Source organism: Chelonoidis abingdonii, chromosome 7 (genome assembly GCF_003597395.2).
Source record: "Chelonoidis abingdonii isolate Lonesome George chromosome 7, CheloAbing_2.0, whole genome shotgun sequence".
Taxonomy (NCBI): Eukaryota; Metazoa; Chordata; order Testudines; family Testudinidae; genus Chelonoidis; species Chelonoidis abingdonii.
Genome location: NC_133775.1, coordinates 69,793,990 through 69,810,705, shown reverse-complemented (window position 1 = coordinate 69,810,705; position 16,716 = coordinate 69,793,990). Strand labels below are relative to the sequence as shown.

Here is a 16,716-nt window from a genome sequence, read left to right as displayed (position 1 = left end):
GGAGGAAGGAATGAGTGACGACATTTACCCAGAATCACCCGCGACACTGTTTTTGCACCATCATACATTGGGATCTCAACCCAGAATTCCAGTGGGCGGGGGCAACTGCAGAAACTATGGGATAGCTACGGGATAGCTACCCACAGTGCAATGCTCCAGAAATCGACAGTAGCCTTGGTACAAGGACGCACACCACCGAATTATTGTGCTTTGTGTGGCCGCGTGCACTCGACTTTATACAATCTGTTTTACAAAACCGGTTTATGTAAAATCGGAATAATTTTGTAGCGTAGACGTACCCTTAGTGGCCGTACATCCCAAAGCCCTCCTTATAGCACCACTGCCCTCTCAACTTACTTCCTGTTTGCCCCTAATTTATATAGTAATATTCTCAGCTATACCTTAACCAATCATTTTACTGAAATCTAGCTAACCAATCCTAACATATTGTAACATAATTCTCTGACCAATTATATCCTACTACCCTAATTAACTTACACCCAGCAAAATTAATTATACAGCAGACAGAAACAATTAGAGAACCAGACAGATTAACAATAGAAAAGTGAGGGCCATAAAGATAAAACATAAAGAAATGAGGGTTTCACAACCACAACGATTGAGAAGTGATCTTTTGCCAGACAGGATGCTATCAAACTAAGTTTTCTTTCAAATCTTCAGACTCTTCCCTTTCTCTGGAATATAAGGACAGAATTGTATTCCTAACATCCCAATAACACCTTATTTTAATGTGACTAGTTTGGAATGTGAGGATGTGACCATACGCTTCCCAGCTTATGGTTGCCTCTACTGCTTAGGCAAAGGCCTTAGCCTAAGAACCAGGCCTCAGACTATCCTACTGAGAGAAGGCCCGCAGATAGGTGGACTGTGATTTTGATTCTTTGTTTTATACCTCTATAACTAGCTAAGTTCTTAAAGTATAGGCCTTTACAGGCAGTCCTGCATATCTATATCCCAACAGTCCCAGCCATCCTCCATGGCCCTGCCCCCTGCTGCTCCTTGTTCCCCTGCAAAGCCCTGCCCTCTGGCCAGGACGGAAGCCAGAGCTGGGCCGTGATAAGTAGGGTGACCAGATAGAAAGTGTGAAAAATCAGGACGGGGATGGGGAGTAATAGGTGCCAATACAAGAAAAAGCCCCGAATATCAGGACTGTCTCTAGACAATTGGGACATCTGGTCACCCTAGTGGTAAGAGCCATCCAAGGAGCCCGGCCACTGTGGAGAGTACTGGACCCTCCACCACAGGGGAGGCAGGGCCTTGTGGGAAGAGGAGGGCGGGTGTGAGGTCACAGAGGAGGCAGGGCCTCATAGGTCCCCCACTTCTACCTAGGTTCTAGCACTCCTGCCTCCAGCATGTATTATTTTGCATTTATCAACACTTAATTTGATCTGATTTAGGAACAGGAGTCCCAGTAACTTTCAATGGGCTTCAGAAGCCTAAAGCTCAGTTTTTTTAAAGGTATTTATGTGTTGCTTCTTTCAGAATTGCAAGGTCTAAGTGACTTAGACAGCTAAGTCCCATTAAGTGCCTATGTCACTTTTGAAAAGGGACCTAGCTGTCTAAGTCACTTAGGGCCAGATTTTTAAAATATTGAGGCACCTAAAGATGCAGACAGAGGCCTAGTGGGAATGTCAGAGGCATCCAACTGCCAGAATTCAGTACCTCACCTGCTTAGGTGCTTTTGTCAATCCCACTAGGGCCTATTTGTCTCACTAGCAAGTAAATACCATTGAAAATCTGGCTCTAAGACCCTTAGGCGCTTTTGAAAATTTTACCCCCAGTGATCTGAATCCTAACATGTTGGCCTGGGAATTTATTTCAGGAGAGGCTGCTCCCTATTTCAAGCAAGTCCTGCTTTATATAGGTGGTGGAGCTGTGGCCCTTGTGGCCCTGTTGCTGACAGGAATGTTCATAGCTCTCCTAATCAAGCGTCTCAGTGACAAAGGTAAGAAATGCATGGCTTTGTTTGTGCCTTTGGTCATTATTGCTGAGGGCATTTGCTTGGAAACAGGTGATTTATCCCTTGAAGAAGTGCAGATAAGGTCAGAAAAGTGATTCAAGATGGCCCTTATTAGTCCACGTGGTTCATCCCTGTGTGCCTGTTTATGGACAAAAGTACACCCTCTCCTCAGCCTTGCAGACCCACCATAGCTGAGGGAGGAGCTGAATTCTATTCTGCCTCACATGGCTGAGGGCAGCAGCATCTTTGTCTCTGATGAGGCTCGGTGAGATGAAGGGGCTGAGCCAACCCTCACTGAAGTCAACAGAACAAGTGTGGCTGCTGCCACTATTTTCAGGGAGGTCCAAAGGCCTGAAATACAGAAGACTGGCATGCTGTTGTTGAAATAGACTCCCAGAGAACAAGTCCAAGATCTACATAGAATCCTTTCTGAGGGTAACCAATGCTGTCCATTCTCCTCAGGAGGTAAACAAAGCCCCAACAGAGAGATAGGAGCCCTGTCAGCTGCACCTTGCTCTGCTGGGCCCTCCTAATAATAATTGCACATGTTCCAGAGGCCTTGCATCCATGCCCCTTGACTCAGATGGCATCTTTAAGGTGGTCCCAGTTCTCTTCCCTCTGCCCAGGCATGGAGTCTAGCCATGTGGGGTGTGACATTCCCCTGGAGTTATCTCAACTGGTGATCTGCTAGGTCACTTCAATCCTCGACTCTGGGAGCCAGAGTTCTTCCTGAACAGCCTCTTGCATGTAAGCTGCTCCTAGCTATATAAGTGAGCACTTTTGGCCAACTGCTGCTTTGATTGTGCAACTGAATGACACTAGCCAATATCTCTGGTCCCAGACACAACCCTAGGAAACTCTGTCTTGTATTGTCCAGTTATGTCTGCTGGATGCTGCAAGCTTATATGGGTTTGTCAATTTAAAAAAGAAATTGATATGTACCAGGCTTGTTATCCCAAGGGGAGTCTCTGACACGCTTCAAACCAAACACACTACTTGAGGTAGACTAAACAAATAAATTTACTAACTACAAAACATAGATTTTAAGTGATTATAAGTCAAAGCACAACAATTCAGATTTGGCCAAATTAAATAAAAGAAAATTGCATTTTAAGCTGATCTTAACACTTTCAGTGCCCTTACAAACATAGATGCTTCTCACCACAGGCTGGCTGGTTGCCCTTCAGCCAGGTTCTCCCCTTTGATCAGTGCTTCAGTCACTTGGTGGTGGTATCTGTAGATGATCAAGGAAGACAGAGCCAGTATGCCAAACATCTATCTCTTTTATCATGTTCTTTCTTACCCCTTGGCTTTGCCCTCCCCGCCACTCCAGGGTCAGGTGAGCATTACCTCATCATAGTCCCAAACTGACCAAGGGAAGGGGGTGACTCACTGGAGAGTCCAACAGATCCGTTGTTGCTGCCTAGGCCAGTGTCCTTTGTTCCTGTGAGGCTGGGCCGGGTTTGTCCCATATATGCCCTGATGAGGTGTGAACTGCCCCTCTGTTCCTGGAGAGTTTTGTCTGGATTTGTTTTAAGCCATAAGGTTACATTTTCAGCCTCATAACTATATACATTAAATTACAACCTATATCATTACTATAATATTACTGTAACAACAATGCTCATTGCATCATGAGCCTTCCGAAGACACCCGACATGACAAACTTTGCCTTGGATACCACACAATCATATTATAAAGATGAATATGGGGGTGCAGGATGTTCCCCTGAGGTACAGAACATCACATGGGGGGTATATGTACCTGAGCACAGTGTATCTCCACTAACCATTTCAGAATTTGCTCTCGGAAGCCAAGGTGAGAAACTAGTCTGTCAGAGACTGCTTTATCCTACATGCTTACCATACCCTTCACTGATGAGATCTGTTTTGTTGTTGTTGTTTCTGCACCATCCCATGGATGTTTCAACTCCATCATCAGAGGAAGAAAAAATGCTGCTGAATCCCACCAGGTAAGAGCAATGTGCTCTGTGAGCTGATCACTGTAACTTCCATCATGTCTTTCACGAGCACTGCAGCTACCATGGAGCTTGCCAGACCCCCATTTTTCCTCACCCAGCTCTTACAGAAATTTTAGCCTTTTGGGGTGAAACATTCGTGCCCGACCCCAAAAGTGAATTTTTTTGAAAGTCTGAACAGGAATGGTTTATAGTATCAAGCACGAGGTGTATAGGGCACTTTCCCCCATCATAAAAGTCATAAAGCCCTTGCATTAATAACTCTAGTGCTGAATCAGCTTGGGCTAGAAAGCTGAATTCTGGCGGGGACATAGACATCTTCTCAACATGGGCTTTGGGATTTACAGTGAAAACTGGTTTTGATTAGACCAAATGATGAACCTTTGGAAGTCACACTTTGTGCATACACCGAGGCATGATAGGTGCATTTTTAACTATGATTTGCCAGTGTTCCAAAGAAAGGCAGGGTGCACTATTTTGCATGTGTTTCTAATGGAACTGCATACACATTGTAAACAACTGGTCAGTAGATGCCAACAGAATGAGCTAGGGCTCTATAGGAGTCCTGTCCTGGTCAATGGGATTGTCTTGCCTGTTACGTGTACCATTATTTGTTATTAAATTCCAGTATTTAAAATAATAACACAGAGAGCCATTTCTTTCATTGGGTCCTTTAAAAATTGCAGGTCTAACAGGGGTCTCTGTTATAATCCATATTGTGAGAATTTAAAGTGTGTTTCACCATAAACCAAAAACAACCTGACATGGAGTCCCTGAGGATGACCCTTGTATAGCGTTGTTTTGTTAGACCCTGACTTTCCATGCAGTGCAGGCTCAGGCCCGGAAGGGCAGTAAAGGTTTTTGTAAACAATAGACTAGAAAATGTCCCACAAGATGGCATCATTAAGTTCATTGCTGTTTACTTGTAATATGGATCCATGTGAACACAGGTACAAAATTTATGGGCAGTCATGAGTGGTTTCAGCACCACATTCAGGGGATAAAGAGGCTCTGATAATGCATCCTTCCAGACACAGATGCAGTGACTCATTCAGGAAAATGTGTAAGTCTTCAGGAGCTGCCAAACCTGTGCCCCAATTCTTATTTTGCCTAGGGTGGAAGAACCAGTTCCTTAAGAGAGAAAAGGGCTTTTTTGACCGATGGTAGGGGTTCTTTCATTTCCTATCACTCTAGGTTTATACCAATGTGTTTCTGTTGTTGTCTAGTAACCTGGGAGCACCTGGTGTCTTTACAAATGCAGCGTTTGACTCCAACTTGTAAGGTAAACTGTCAGAGAAATCAGTCTTGAAATGCTTATTTATTTCTATGAGACAGAATGGGTGTGGTAATATGTTTTACTGGACCGACTTCTGTTGGTGAGAGAGACAAGTTTTTGAGCCATACAGAGCGCTTCTTCAGGTCTGGGAAATGTACTCCAAGCTTCTAAATGCAAGATGGAACAGATTGTTTAGCATAAGTAGCTAGCACATATTCTAAGGGACTATTCAAGGTAAAATGGCCTATTAAAACCTATGCAGTCATAGGACAAAAAGAGGGGGGTTGTGGGTAGTAGATTGTTGTTATGAGCCATAAATCCAGGGTCTGTTCAGTCCATGATTTTTAGGGGTTGGCTAAACTTGCAAGTTAGAGCATATTAAAACTGCCCCAGGTGCCCTAACTCCTGATGTGTCCACACTGGCAAGGCATGTAGAGCACCTGAACTCTGCAGCTGGAGTGGTCCTGGTAATCCACCTCCACAAGAAGCATAAAACTTGCTGCGCCCTGTCTGAAATGCCCAGGCATCAGTGTGGACGAGGTGTTGCATTACTGCACTGTGATTCACCTCTGGAAACGTCCCATAATCCCTTGAAGTCAAGTGGCCACTCTTCTCATTGTTTTGAAATTGGCTTGGATATCCCCTTTCAAAGCTACATTTCTGACAGCCAACATGCTTATCTGCTCCGGGACAAAGCAACCGTTACTGTGGAATGCTGCTTGCTGTGAGTGTGTGTGAGAGAAAGGCAGGGGGAGGGGGTCTGCTGCTATCTGAACTTATAAGACAGCATGCTCACACACTCTAAGCCGTCCAAAACACCTACACACAACACACTCCCTGTCACACTCAACTCCCCCATTTGAAAAGCACGTTGCAGCCACTTGCACACTGGGATAGCTACCCAATGCACTGCTCTTTGTGGTGTTGCAAGAGCTGCTAATGTGACCACACCAGTGCACTTGCGACTGACAGCGTAAACACATGGCAGCGTTTCCCCTGATGCAGTATTCGAAGGCTAGTTTAATTCACACTGCTCTACATCAGCACGTGTAGCCATGCCCCTAGTGTCTAGCAGAGTTATGAATTTAAGTTCCCAGTCCCAGGCTCATCTTTTGAAAATGTGGTGCAGGTTTCTTTTGTGGATGAGGATATAGTGATTGCTTTGTGAAAAGTGTTCACCCGCACGTGATGTGACATTTTTGTCTTTTTTCATTTTTCATTTTCCTGTGTGACTCATTCAAGAGCTTAGTGATTGTCTGGTTTCATCCCATAGTTTTTATTGGGGCATTTAGTAAACTGGATGAGGTACACCATCTGTTGTGATAGGCATGAGTATGATCCATGGATCTTGAAAGGTGTGTTGTGAGGGCTGTTGATCATTGTAGCAGTGGATTTGTGTATACAAGTTTTGCATCTATTATTCTGGCAGGGGCTGGTGCCATTTTCAGTTGATGTCTCTTGGTCTGTGGGGAGCTTGCTTCTGATGATGCACTTGGAGAGGTTGGGCCTTGATTGAAGGCCAGAAGTGGGGGTTTAGGAAAAGTTTCTTTCAGGATGGGGACCCCATCAAGTATAAGTTGTATTTTTTTGATGATATTCCATATGGGTTTCAGTGTGGGGTAGTAGGTGACAACAAGGCATGTGCAGTTGGAGGGGATTTTATTTCTGTATTGATGCAGGTTTTCTTGGGGTATTTGGGTGGTGCATGATGCAATCTATTTCTCTGGTGGAGTGTCCTTTTTTGGTGAAGTCAGTTTTGAATGTGTTAAGATGTATATCCCAGTCTTTCACCTCTGGGTATATTCTGTGGTATCTGAATGTGTAGGTGAAGATAACAGATTTCTTGGCGTGTCTGGGGTGGTTACTGGATCTATGAAGGCAGGAGTAGTGATTAATGGATTTCTTATATATAGTTGTCTGTAGGGTTCCACTGCTGAAGCTGATTGTGGTGTCCACAAAGTTGATATTAGTGTGGGAGTGTTCCAGAGAGAGATTAATGGAAGGTATTAATGGGCTCTTAGCACGTATTTTAACTATTTATGCTAAACAATCCGTTCCATCTTGCATTTAGTTGTGAGGTTTCAACTACCTTTTCCAGACCTGAAGAGCTCTGTGTGGCTCAAAAGCTTGCCTCTCTCACCAACAGAAGTTGGTCCAATAAAAGATATTACCTCACTCACCTTGTCACTCTAAAATCCTGGGACCAACACAGCTGCAACACTGCATATATGTATTTCTGTGGTATATACAAAGCCCTGCTCCTGCCTCTTTTAAAACAATCTCACATTGGAATGAAACACATTTTTTTCTATTTATAATGTGACTGGAATACACGGGCCAAGTGGGTTTTTGTCTTCTCTTGTGGCTTGGGTTCATGTTTGTGAATATGAGTCAGTGAGAGCTGCCAGGTAGAGAAGTTAGTCCTTTAGCTCAGATGGGAGAAGCTCATGCTTTTGGTGCTGGTAGAGTGACCAGATGTCCTGATTTTATAGGGACAGTCCCCATTTTTGGATCTTTTTCTTATATAGGCTCATATTACCCCCCACCCGCATCCCCATTTTTCACACTTGCTGTCTGGTCACCCTAGGTGCTGGTTTTAATTCCCAGTGACAACTCATGGTGAGGAAACATGGGCTAAAGGAGTCCAGTTAGCTGGTGACAGCAGCTTACCTTCTGTTACAGCCCTGGCTGAGTCTCCACTCTGGATAGTCACTAGTCTACTGTATGGGACCCAACCTTTGGTTTCCTTCATGGGCACTACAGTTTATAATTTAGCTCTTTGGGGACAACATGACAATTAAATGAAGGAACACAGAGTTTTTGCAAAGGAACTCTATAAACACACACACTTTACTCTTAGACAGCACAAGAGTTACAGATCTAACCCAAAACAACAAACATTTGCCTGCAATTCTCTCCTTCCAAGTCCTTACCACTCCTTTGAGTCCTCTGGAGTTTTGGTCAGGGTCCTGGTGGGAAGACAAGCCCCTCCTGCCCACTCCTCCAGCATGTCTTCTTTTTCTGGCAGTAGTCTGAATCCTTTGTGCAGCCAATATGTCTCTGTCAGGTAGTCAGCTGGAGGAAAATAGCAGTTCAGCCAGGGAGGGAATTCCAGCATCTTCCTTCCCCACACAGGTTTCTGTGGCCTGGTCTACACATAAAAGTTAAGTTGATCTAAGCCCTGGTGTAGACACCAGTAGGCCAACAGAAGAATTCTTCAATCAGCCTAGTTACTGCCTTTCAAGAGGGTGGATTAACCACAGTGACAGAAAAACCCATTCCATCACTGTAGCAAGTGTCTACACTATAGCGCAACAGCAGCACAGCTGCCATGCCATAGCTATGCCCCCATCACACCTTTCCAGACACAATCTGTTCACTAAATGCCAGGACCATGCTAGCAAAGAGATGAGCTCATTCACAGTGACTGTTATAATTACATATGATATTGCACATAGCAAAATGGAATTCGTAAATTAACCCAGACATAGTTGCCAAATGGTCATAGCATCCTATGTGAACCAGCTACTAGAGCAGGCCTGCACAACTCGTAAAGCGGCAAGGGCCATATTGCTCCAAAGAAAACAGCTGAGGGCCGAAACCCATGGGCTCCACCGAACCCCCCCCCCCAGCACCACCGAAACACCCCCCGAGCTGCCCAGCCCCGCCAAAACACAACACCCCAGCACCACCCGCCCTGCAAAAACAACTCCCCCCAGCGCTGCCCAGACCCCCCCGAAACAATTCCCCCCAAGCGTCGCCTGCCCCGGAGAAACAAACCTTCCTTCCCCAGTGCCGCCCCGCTGAAACCGCCATATTGAACCTTGGTAATATTTTATAGCGAGCCCCTAAGGTAGTATAATTAAGGTAAAAGAAAAATGTCTTTTTGTTAGAAGTAGAATAAGATCTTCCCCCCACTTTGTAATCAATTGTCCTGTTGAATGAATGAGGTGTGACTGAGGAAGGCATGGAAGGCAGGCACCTCCAGACAGCTGCAACCCTTGGAGAGAGGATGGGAGCCAGACCAGATCAGTAGGAGAGGTCAGCCACCGACTTGTAGCTTGCCTCCTCAGCCCCCCTACCTCGCCGCCAGCTCACCCGCCCCCCTGCCACCGGCCACCCGCTTCCCTCCTCAGCCCCCCACAGCTCACCTGCCCCCCTACCTCTGCCCGCCCGCTCGCCTCCTCAGACCCCCACTCCTCCTCCTCACCTGCCCCCCGCTCGCCTTTTCAGCCCCCCCTTCCCTGGCTCACATACTCACCCCCTGCCATTGCCCACCCGCTCGCCTTCTCAGCCTCCCACCCTCTGGCCAGTGATGAGCTGCCAAAATCTTAACAACTGGTTCCCTCCTCACCCCACAAGGGGGCTGTGGCCTGCCCCTGCCCCCTGGGACTCCTGCCCCATCCAACTCCCCATGTTCCTTGATGCCCCCCCGGGACCCCTGTGCCATCCACCCCCCTTCCCTGTCCCCTGACTGCCCCCCGTCACCCCATCCAACCCCTCCTCTCATTCCTGATGGCCCCACTGGGACCCCTGCCCCATCCAACCACCCCTTCTCCCTGTCCCCTGACCGCCCCTGGAACCTCTGCCCCCGACTGCCTCCTGCTGCCCCATCCAACCCCCCCTCCTTCCTGACAGCACCCCCACACCCTTGCCCCCATTCAACCCCCCGTTTCCTGCCCTCTGACCANACAGCCCCCCTGCTTCCCGCAAATCAGAGGTTCGTGCGGGAAGCCTGGGAGGGCTGAGAAGCAAGCTGCGGCTTCACGCTCAGGCCCAGGGAGGCGGAGGCAGAGCGGAAGTGAGCTGGGGCAGGGAGCAGTTCCCCTGCGCGCCCCTCCCCCGGGTTACCTGCTGCAGCACGGGCGGCCCTTCTTGCGTCCCCCCGCCCCAGTGCACCTCGGCTCCGGCTCCGGCTCCGGCTCTGCCTCGCTGGGCCTCAGCACGAAGCCGCTGCACCGCTTCTCTGCCTTCCCAGGCTTCCTGCGTGAACTTCTGTTTCGTGGGAAGCGGGGTGGGGAGGAGGAGAAGCGGGGTGGAGTGATCAGGGGAGGAGGCGGAGGTGGAGCGGCGGTGAGCTGGAGCCAGCCGCCGGCTCACCTGTCCCCCACCACTGCCCGCCCGCTTGCCTCCTCAGCCCCCCTCCCTCATCCGCCACTTGCCTACTCACCTCCCCCCGCGGGCCGCACAGTGAGCCCACACAGGCCGCATGTTGTGCAGGCCTGCACTAGAGGAAGACAAAGACACTCTTCTACAGCTTGTTACATGAAAATCGAACATGGTTCAATGTGTATTTGTTTTACTGTCTAAATAACATGCACTAGTGCAAAGGTTCTCAACTTGTGCATCATGACACCCCTGTTTCTCTAAGGGTAGATGGGAGAAGTGTCATGAACACTTTTCTATTGTGACATGGGGTCATGACATGGAAAAGGATGAGAACCCTTGTGCTAGAGGAGCTGTTTTGGATACATGGACAAGCTCTACAAGTCGGTACACCATGCAAAATGTAGCAGTAAGTCCTAAAAAGGCATCTGGAAACTCTTCAATAAATGAGAATAACTCCCATCCCCATTCACCCCACCACCATATCAATAACTCAGAAATGAACAAACTGAACTTTATCAAAATCTTCAAAGAAACTTTCCTTTAGGTAATTTCTTATTTATATTCATTATAGCTAACGCAGAAGATGCCCCCAGGAGAGAAGATCACTGGAAGTAAAAGGACCTGAAGATGGTACTCATGCCTCAATCCTTTTAGAAGCTGTTTTTAAACCTTACTCCTCAGCTCAGCTCTGCCATCATCTAGCCCAAGAACTCACAGTCACTGACAGTCAGGGATTAAACTAACTCTGGTGCACTCATCCAGTTCTGATCTAAAATCTGGGCTTGTTCTTCCTCTGACACTGGGCTTCGGTTCACAATCCAGTTGTATCATGTAAAGGTCCCCAAGCATGAGTGGCGGGTGAAGCGCTGGCTCAGGGAGGTTAGCCCCCCAGTCCCGCCCCTTCTACCCAAAGCCCTGCCCCTTCCATGACCGCCAGAGCCCAGAGACCCAACCCCAGTGGCAGGGAGGCGGGGCAGCGTGGCCCCAGCTCAGCCCCGGATCGCGAGGAGGCCCGGCAGTGCAGCCCCAGCCTCCCTGGCCCCAGAGCTTCAGGTGGCCAGGCAGTGCAGCCCCAGCCTCCCTAGCTCCAGAAGGGTGGGCAGCAAAGCCCCAGCACCAGCTCCGGCTGGGGCCATGATGGCACAGGGGAAGAGCCACCCACAGAATGGGAAACAGGAGGGGACTGCTGATGGAGTGTGGGTGAGGCCACGCCTCCCCCAGCCTATGATACCTGCCGCCCATGTCCCCAAGCCACTTGTTCCTTCATCCATCTGCCTATTGGATACTCAGAAAGGTCCTCCAGACCCGGGCCCTAGTATCTACACCCTCAATCACTCTCTAGTCCAGGAGTGGTCAAACTTTTTGGCCTGAGGGCCACATCTGGGAATAGAAATTGTATGGTGGGCCATGAATGCTCACAAAATTGGCGTTGGGGTGAGGGAGAAGGTGAGGGCTCTGGTTGGGGGTGCGGGTTCTGGGATGGGGCTGAGGAGTTTCAGGTGTAGGAGGGTGCACTGCGCTGGGACTGAGGGGTTTGGAGGGCGGGAGGGGGATCAGAGCTGGGGCATGGGGTTGAGGCACTGGGAGAGGCTCAGAGGTGCAGGCTCTGACCAGCACTTACCTCAAGCGGCTCCTAGAAGCAGTGGCATGTCCCTTCTCCAGCTCCCACATGGAGGCACAGCCAGGCGGCTCTGCACGCTGCCCTATCTGCAGGAACCACCCCTGCAGCTCCCATTGGAGTCCCAGAGGGGGCCATTGGAGCACGTAGGAGCCAGAGCGAGGCCATGCCACGGCTTCTGAGAGCTGTGGGGTGCAGCACCCGACCCAGTGCCCTGGCTGGAGTGCCGGAATGGGACTGAGCTATGTGGTGTGGCACCTGACCCAGCGTCCTGACTGGAGTGCCAGAGCAGGGCAAAGCCAGACCCCACTCCCCAGAGGGAACTCACGGGTCGGCTTAAAACGACTCACAGGCTGGATCCGGCCTGTGGGCCATAATTTACCTACCCTTGCTCTAGTCCCATCCTAACCATCATAATATTCAACACTCACACAGAATTCATCTCTTCAAAGTGCTTTAGGAGTAAATGGTTACTGTTCTGTAAAGTGTCTGTCAGCTTCTGATGTAAATTGGCTAAATTGCGTAAGAGGTACCTATTCCTTCTGCCTTGTTCTCCAGATGTGCTTTATTATTCACAGCACACAGGCTTTTTGGTATTGCTTTTTAAAAAGTCTTGACCAGGGCTTTTCTATTACTGGTCGACTATGACATGTGTGTGCAATAGCCAGTAACTGTGACGGCCACTTGAAAGGGGTTTCAAGTCTCCAGTTGCCACTTGCCCTTCAGAGATATTTTCCAGCTTCTTGTCTTCTCTCTGTCTGCCTGTGGTGGTGGACTATGATGTTTCCCCTGGACACTGGAACATATTGCAGAAACTGAGCAGGTGGAGGGACAGCTATCTAGGAAGGAGACAACTGGCTGGAACTTCAAGCTATGTTGGCTAGGGAAACGAAACACAAGACAGCGTTATGGAGGTTGGCATCCCTTGCCTGAAATGTGTCATTGGGGTTCTTTAGCTGAGATCTTCCACCTCACAAAACCCTGGCATAATTATCGATAGTTCTGTAAGAAGACCGTGGAGGCTGACCTTTTCTCTTCATTAAACTCATATACCTTCACAGATGGCGTTAGGTTTGCACAGGAAAAGCTGAGCACAGAGTGATTTTATTCTTGTTTTTCTAAGCAGCCTCCTCTATAAATGTTTCTACCAGGTGCTCAGTGGAATTTTAGTATTTCTTCCATATGATCGTTTTCATATCAGGGAGGGAGAGAACTGCTCCCCCTCTCCTATCTATGAAAGTAGGAGTCTTTTCCAGGCACTCTGTGGAATCATTGCAGGTTTCTTCTCACTCAGTGTTTGATGGCTTCTCCTTATTTGCCTTTCTCCTCCAAAGTTTCCTGGCAAGACTATCCCAACGCCCCCCCTCCTCCCCCACACCTCCACTTTTTTGCACTACATATTTGGAGGAGAACTGAACCCAGTTTACAACAGTCTATGAATGTTGAAAAATAACTTTGTAGAATGCCAGGCTTGCTGCCCACCCTTGCTCTTTCTGAAGCTACTATGCAGACATGGTGAGGCATCTCTTGTATTGCCAATGCCACCCTAGTGCTTCCTCAGTGATCAGCAAAGGAGATGGAAAATATAAATATGGACATGGAGCATTAGTACTTTATTGGCTATCTTGTAATTTACTCTTTTTTTGTCTTTCCAAAGTGGGTCCAATAAAGTAGAATTCAAAAATAAAAGTGTGAATGTGAAACCTGGTTTTTGCTCATCTTAGTTTTGAGCACTATGGAACAAGCAAGGCACAATCAATACCTTGAACTGAATGGCAGATAAAACAGGCCTTCAAATGGGATTAATACAATCATCTAATCTGAAATATTTGCATAAAACAGGCCAAAGAATCCACCAACTGATTCCTGACTGTTTCTAGCCTAATAACTAGTTGAACAAGAGTATATCTTTAAGAAACATAACCAGTCCTGATTTAAAGATTTAAAGTGGAGAATTTATCACATTCCTTTGTAATCTGTTGCAATGCTTAATCACGCTCAGTATGAATTTAGCTGACTTCAATTTCATGGCACAAGGGAGCATTAGAACATATTACAAGACATCTTAGACAGTTGAAATCTTTATTAATTATTTTACATTATTTCCACATTAGTGCTGAATCTCTTGAACACCAGTGATGTATTCAGCAAGTAATATTGTGCACTGAATCACAAAGCACCTACTTCACTTTCCTTAGCAAAAACAAATAACCTTTATTAGACATAAGGAGAAAAGATTCCAAAGTGCATTAGATATAACACCCTTCTTCACCAGGTTAGAAACACGCCTAATTATTACCAGTGTTATCTGTGATTAGATGTTTGTCTACATGTGTTCTCCCTGTATGCTGCCCCAGCTCTGCACAGACAGCCAGCACAGCAGACCTTGAGCGAACCGCCTAATGACCACAAGATCTATTAATGTATGAAGGTGGCAGGACAGGTTTATTGTTGGCAAAGCATGGTAATAGCATGTGGAAGACTCTACGAGGATACTAAGACATGTATGCCTGTGACAATGGACGCAGCTTACTGAATGGCGGGACATTCCACTGCTCCCGTGGCTGGACAAAGATACTCTCTCTGAGATACATCTTTATACTCTGATACAAACAAGTTATGTTACAAAAGCCAAACCCATGGAAAAAAACATAGAAATTGGGCTTGTTTTTGGCTTAATTGGCTTGTGAGTTGCTTCTCTAGTTTTTGGCTTGTAGCTTGTTTGGCTTGTAGCTTGTTGTGGCTTCTTTTTTTTTTTTTTGATTGGCTCCCGGCAAGCAGGGGCAAGGGAGGGAGAGAGTCAGCGATGCATAGTAGGACCACCACAGTTCCAGACTGCATGCCGGGGGATCTAGTCACATAGACTGTTGGGATTCTAAGGGATTAGTTTATTTTGACCTTGTTTTGAAATGGGATTAGCTTGATTTTTGGCTTATTGTGAAAGTCAGGGAGCTTATTTAGCCAGTGAAAGTTGGCAGCTGTGCCCTAAAGCCCCAGGAAGATGCAGTATAAACTCACAGGGCCTTGTCCTAATAGGATGTTTCCAAAAGTTAAATGATCTATTCCAAGCTTGATGAACTGCAAAAAAATGATAGAAAGTAATCCAACATTTTCTACAATTGTTTCAATTGTTGTATTCAAGAGTTAGTAACAAAGTAAGAATATACATTACATTTTTAAACTTAACCAGTGTGTCTTAACTGAATTGACACAAGATTGCAGAACATGTTGTAGTAATTCAGACCCATGTCTCAAAGCTCAGCTTTAAATACTACAGTACACAATGCAGCCATTACCAACCTGGGAAGACACCCTGTCCTCAGTACACCCCTCTGGGGCATGGAGTGCAGCAGAGATGGATCAAGAGCTCAGAGGAAGTGGGTCACCTCCTGCTAGGAAATGGTAACTAGAGACATTGACTTAGCACCTCTTAAGGCGGGGTGGCCAGCCTGAGCCTGAGAAGGAGGTAGAATTTACCAATGTACATTGCCAAAGAGCCATAGTAATACGTCAGTAGCCTCTCATCAGCTCCCCCACCCGCTCCCAGTGCCTCCCGCCTACTGATCAGTGCCTCCTTCTCCCTCCCTGCAGCTCCTGATCAGCTGTTTTGTGGCATGGAGGAGGCTGGGGGGAGGGTGAGGAAGGAGGGCATGGCAGGTTTGGGAGGGGGCGGGAAGGGGTGGAGCGGGGACAGGGCCTGTGGCAGAGCCAGGGTTGAGCAGTGAGCACCCTCTGGCACACTGGAAAATTGGCACTTGTAGCTCCAGCCCTGGAGTTGATGCCTATTCAAGGAGCTGCATATTAACTTCTGAAGAGCCGCATGTGGCTCCGGAGCCACAGGTTGGCCACCCCGTCTTAAGTCTGTCTGCACTGCAGTCGGAAGTGTGACATGCGTAGATCAGGCTCCAGCCCAACCCTGGAAATCTACACAGCAATCAAATAACCCTACAGTCTGAGCTCCAGGAGCCCAAGTTGACCGACATGGGCCAGGCACAGATATCTAGTTGCTGTGTAAACATTCCCATTGAGCTTAATCAAAGCTAGCTCAGGTATGTCTGTATACACATGCTGCAATCCTTCCTCTGACTGCAGTATAGACATACTCTTTGTGTGGAACATTGCTGGTCTTGAACACCAGCCGGCAGCTACAGGAGCAGTGTGCTTCATAGGCGCTGACTCTGCACCCACCGGTAGCTCCCTGTCCTGCACCCCCGCCCCAGCTCACCTCTGCCTCTGCTCCACCTCCTTCCCTGAGCATGCCACGTGCCTGCTTTTGCCCCATAGCTCCCAGAGCTTGTGCTACAAAATAGCTGTTTCGCATGGCACATGCTGGGAGGGAGAGGGGGAACACAGTGCACTAGGGGAAAAGGCAAGGTCACAGCAAGGATTTGGGGAAGGGGTTGGAATGGGGGCAGGGCAGGGGCAGGGAAAGGGTGGAGTCGTGGCGAGGCCAGAGCAGGGGGCATGAGCCCCCACCAGCACTGGGGAAAGTTGGTGCCTATGGTGTGCTTCCTTTCCAGGGAGCAGCTCGGACAACTGTTCTACCCCTGGTTACAGAAAGCAAATGCAACTGTTAAAAGGCTTAGGCCTTGGCTACACTTGGAGGTCTGCAGCGCTGGGAGTTACAGCTGTCTTCGTACAGCTGTGTAGGGAAAGCGCTGGAGTGTGGCCACACTGACAGCTACCAGCGCTGCAGTGTGGCCACATTTGCAGCATTTGCAGCGCTGTTGGCAGTGGTGCATTATGGGCAGCTA

General features: G+C 47.9%; 1 protein-coding gene and 1 long non-coding RNA gene across 8 annotated transcripts in view; one reads left to right on the top strand and one right to left on the bottom strand.

Annotated features, from left to right (window-relative positions):
* The window catches only part of LOC116839180 (P-selectin-like), a 66,977-nt gene extending 53,326 nt beyond the window's left edge, over positions 1-13,651 (top strand). For all 7 annotated transcript variants that reach the window (XM_032804914.2, XM_032804918.2, XM_075067989.1 and 4 more), the window contains 4 exons: positions 1,844-1,966; positions 3,923-3,953; positions 5,186-5,241; positions 10,916-13,651. In XM_032804914.2, coding sequence (XP_032660805.1) covers positions 1,844-1,966; positions 3,923-3,953; positions 5,186-5,240 — 209 coding nt within the window. In that variant the 3' untranslated portion in view covers position 5,241; positions 10,916-13,651. The remainder of the gene's footprint in view (positions 1-1,843; positions 1,967-3,922; positions 3,954-5,185; positions 5,242-10,915) is intronic.
* On the bottom strand, positions 8,065-10,206 carry LOC116839182 (uncharacterized). Its single transcript, XR_004377067.2, has 2 exons — positions 10,087-10,206; positions 8,065-8,386 (listed from the first exon to the last, which is right to left on the bottom strand). It is a non-coding gene; the product is annotated as an uncharacterized LOC116839182 (long non-coding RNA).
* Positions 13,652-16,716: the final 3,065 nt, after the last annotated feature.